This window comes from Athene cunicularia (genome assembly GCF_003259725.1).
Source record: "Athene cunicularia isolate RWA chromosome 10 unlocalized genomic scaffold, athCun1 chr10_part1, whole genome shotgun sequence".
Lineage (NCBI taxonomy): Eukaryota > Metazoa > Chordata > Aves > Strigiformes > Strigidae > Athene > Athene cunicularia.
The window spans coordinates 7,712,822-7,715,561 of NW_020799112.1; the positions used below are offsets into that span (position 1 = coordinate 7,712,822).

Genomic DNA, 2,740 nt, shown 5'->3' on the forward strand with positions numbered 1-2,740 from the left:
GGACAGCGAGGGCGGGGTGGGGGTGGGGGGCGGGCTGGTAGGGTCAGGGTCGCTGCTGCTCTTTTCTCACACCCCAAATTGCCTCTGTGGGCCGCGGGGCCGGAGTGGGAGCCCCCTGCCTTCCAAGCCCAGCAACACTGCAATAAAGTGTCCTGTGGCCACCACCTGTGTCCCCAGCCACCAACAGGGCCAGGGTCCCCAGAGTGGGGACCCCCAACCTGCTGTCCATGGGAGTGTCTGGTTCCAGCTGCTCCTGTTCCCACCGTGGGGGGCTGCCAGGGTCCCCAGGAAGGGACTGATCCAAGGATGTCCCGTCCTGCTCATCGGTCCAGGGCTGGGTGCTGCCCTCTCTGCTGGGGCTGTTTGTCCTCTGTGGGGTGTGGGGCTGGTCCCTGCTGGCGGTGCCGAGCTGGCAGCTGTCCCTGTCCCTGTCCCCGTGCTGCCCACAGCAGCCTCGCACCAGCCACTGGCTCCGCTCAGAACGGCAGCTCCCAGCTGCTGCCGAAGGTCATCGTGAGGCACAGGGGCCTGGCAACCGGCCCAAGGCCAGTGCTGCCGTGGGAGCTGGTGCTGCTGGCGAGGCCGCGGAGGCGGGGAGGGGGCTGCAGCTCCGGGCTTCGAGCAGGGGCTGTGGGTGCCCAGGCCCCTTGCTCCCACCCTGTGCCCCAGAGCAGCTGGTCTGAGCCCTCCCTGTGGCACCGGGAGCAATTCCGGGGGGCGAGGGATGGCTCATGGGAACTGCCTTGGCAATCCCCAGCTCTCCCAAAACGTTTCCTCTTGATGGGGGGAGACTGACATCGCCCCCAGCCCATCTCCAGAGTGCTGGTGGGGGACAAGCACCCAACAAGGCAGGAACAGGCAGCACCTGTTGCAGGCAGGGCCAGGCAGCACAGTGTGGCCGTGGCCATCCCCGGCTGCCCACCCTGGGCGCGGTGCCCAAAAACACAGCGTGAACCGCGGTCATGGGGGTTTATTACGAAGTGGCAAAATAAAATGCCAGCAGGGCTGCTTCGGAGGAGCGATCCCCTGCCCGCTCTTGTGGGGGGGGTGTCTCTGCTTTGTGGGACTCCAGGGAAAGGGGGTGCAGGGGGTCCTCGCTGCTGCTGGTGGGGGGACGGCGCTTCCTCGGCATGGGTGGGAAGAGCTGTGCCTGCTCTCACGGTCTGTGGGGCAGGAGGGGAGGTGCAGGGGGCCGACCTCCAGGTGTGGACCCATGTAAATAGGAAAATCCCACCCTGTAACGGGCATGGCGCTTGCTCCTGCGATGTGGGAAATGATTTGCTGGGAGGCTGTGTGTCCCCTTCAAACCCGGGGATGGGGCCGCAGGGCAGGTGAAGGCAAAGCATGAAGTGATGCTGGGGGGATCGGCTGGGGGATGACGGTGCTGGGGGGTCCATTCCCTACCCGGCTCAGCAGCGCCATGCCATCCTCTGCTCCCCCCAGCCCCCTCCCCATGGCAGCACCTTGCAGAAACCCGAGGCGAAGTGCGACCCAGAAGAATGCTGCCCGCACGCCCCCACCGCAGTCCGGGCACGGAGCAGCTGCGGCTCTAGGTGCTGGCCCCGCCGCTGCCGGGTCTCTTCTCAGTGAAGAAGCTTTTCAGCAGCATCACTTGCCCAATGCTGACCACAAAGAGGATGAGGGTTTCCCCAACCGACCAGTACGAGACCCGGCCATTGAGATCTTCAGCTCTGCTCCGGTCCTGCGCTTCTCTCAAGCGGTAGTGAGTCTGGGAGTCGATCACTGTGTTCAGAGCCTCATGGATGGTGACGCAGGCCGACTCCATCTAGGGAGACAAGCACGCTTCGTTGCTCCCAGCACTGCTCAGGTCCCACGCCCACAGCTGGGGGAGCTGAGGACAGTGCTGGGGCACCCATGAGTGGGACAGCAGCGCCCTGAGCCACTGGGTCTCTGCCAGCCCTGTCTGGAGAAAAGTTCTGCTCCAAGGGGCAATGATGGAGACCAGGGCATGACCGGGAGCCCCGCCGAGGTGCCAGGGGGTTTCCATCCACTCCTGTGGGGACACATCGAGAGATGGGAAAGTCTGGATGTGCTTCCCTTGTGCCAGAGGGACACCAGGCGCTCAGTTTCCCACCCAGAGTGGTCCCCCCGTCCCCCTCTGCCTGCACTGCCAGAAGTAGGATGTGGCCTGAACTCAGTGGGGCGGTTGGCTGGCAGTTGGCACTTCTGCATTCAGCTGAGGAGAAGGGGAACGAGCCCCCAGCTGCCACCCGCAGGGCCGTTTGGGACCCTCCTCCTGTGGCAGCGCACGGGAACCCACCTGTGTCAGGGCCGTGACGCGGTTGCTCATGTCGGGCAGGATGGGCGGCTCATCGCCCACCTGGAAGTCGAAGTAGATGGTTTTGTGGGAGAAGGTGGAGAACTCATTGCTGAAGCAGAAGGTGTAGACGCCCTCGACTTCGGCACGGTGCGGGAAGCTGTCGTACTGCTTCTTGGTCTCCTTGTAGATCGTCCTGCCGTTGGGGTCCTCCACGTAGCAGTCCACGTCGTAGTGTCCCCCGGTGATCACCTGGGCGCGGTTACGCAGGTGGCATTGGCCATACAACGTGGCAGGAGCCATGGAGGGAGCGGCTCTGCTCAGCCAGCCGGCACCGTGCCCGTCCCCGGGCTGGGGAAAGCCGAGCCCCGGGGTGCCCCAAGGTCTGGGGCACACCGGGGGGGACAGTCCCGATGGCCGGGCCAGGGGCTCCCGTGGCCATGGCCGGCACATCCTGGTGCC

At 65.3% G+C, this 2,740-nt stretch overlaps 1 protein-coding gene across 1 annotated transcript; it reads right to left on the bottom strand.

Annotated features, from left to right (window-relative positions):
• Positions 1–961: 961 nt before the first annotated feature.
• Positions 962–2,658, bottom strand: TMED3 (transmembrane p24 trafficking protein 3). Its single transcript, XM_026856119.1, has 2 exons — positions 2,282–2,658; positions 962–1,786 (listed from the first exon to the last, which is right to left on the bottom strand). Exons 1-2 carry the CDS (start codon positions 2,579–2,581, stop codon positions 1,550–1,552), a joined length of 537 nt encoding a protein of 178 aa, XP_026711920.1. The 5' UTR covers positions 2,582–2,658; the 3' UTR covers positions 962–1,549.
• Between the last annotated feature and the right edge of the window lie 82 nt (positions 2,659–2,740).

Excerpts from the sequence above, each read along its gene's own strand:
- TMED3 (XM_026856119.1), bottom strand. The coding sequence starts at position 2,581 with ATGGCTCCTGCCACGTTGTATGGCCAATGCCACCTGCGTAACCGCGCC. Across the intron at positions 1,787-2,281 it reads GCGTCACGGCCCTGACACAG|ATGGAGTCGGCCTGCGTCAC; the intron begins GTGGGTTCCCGT and ends TTGTCTCCCTAG.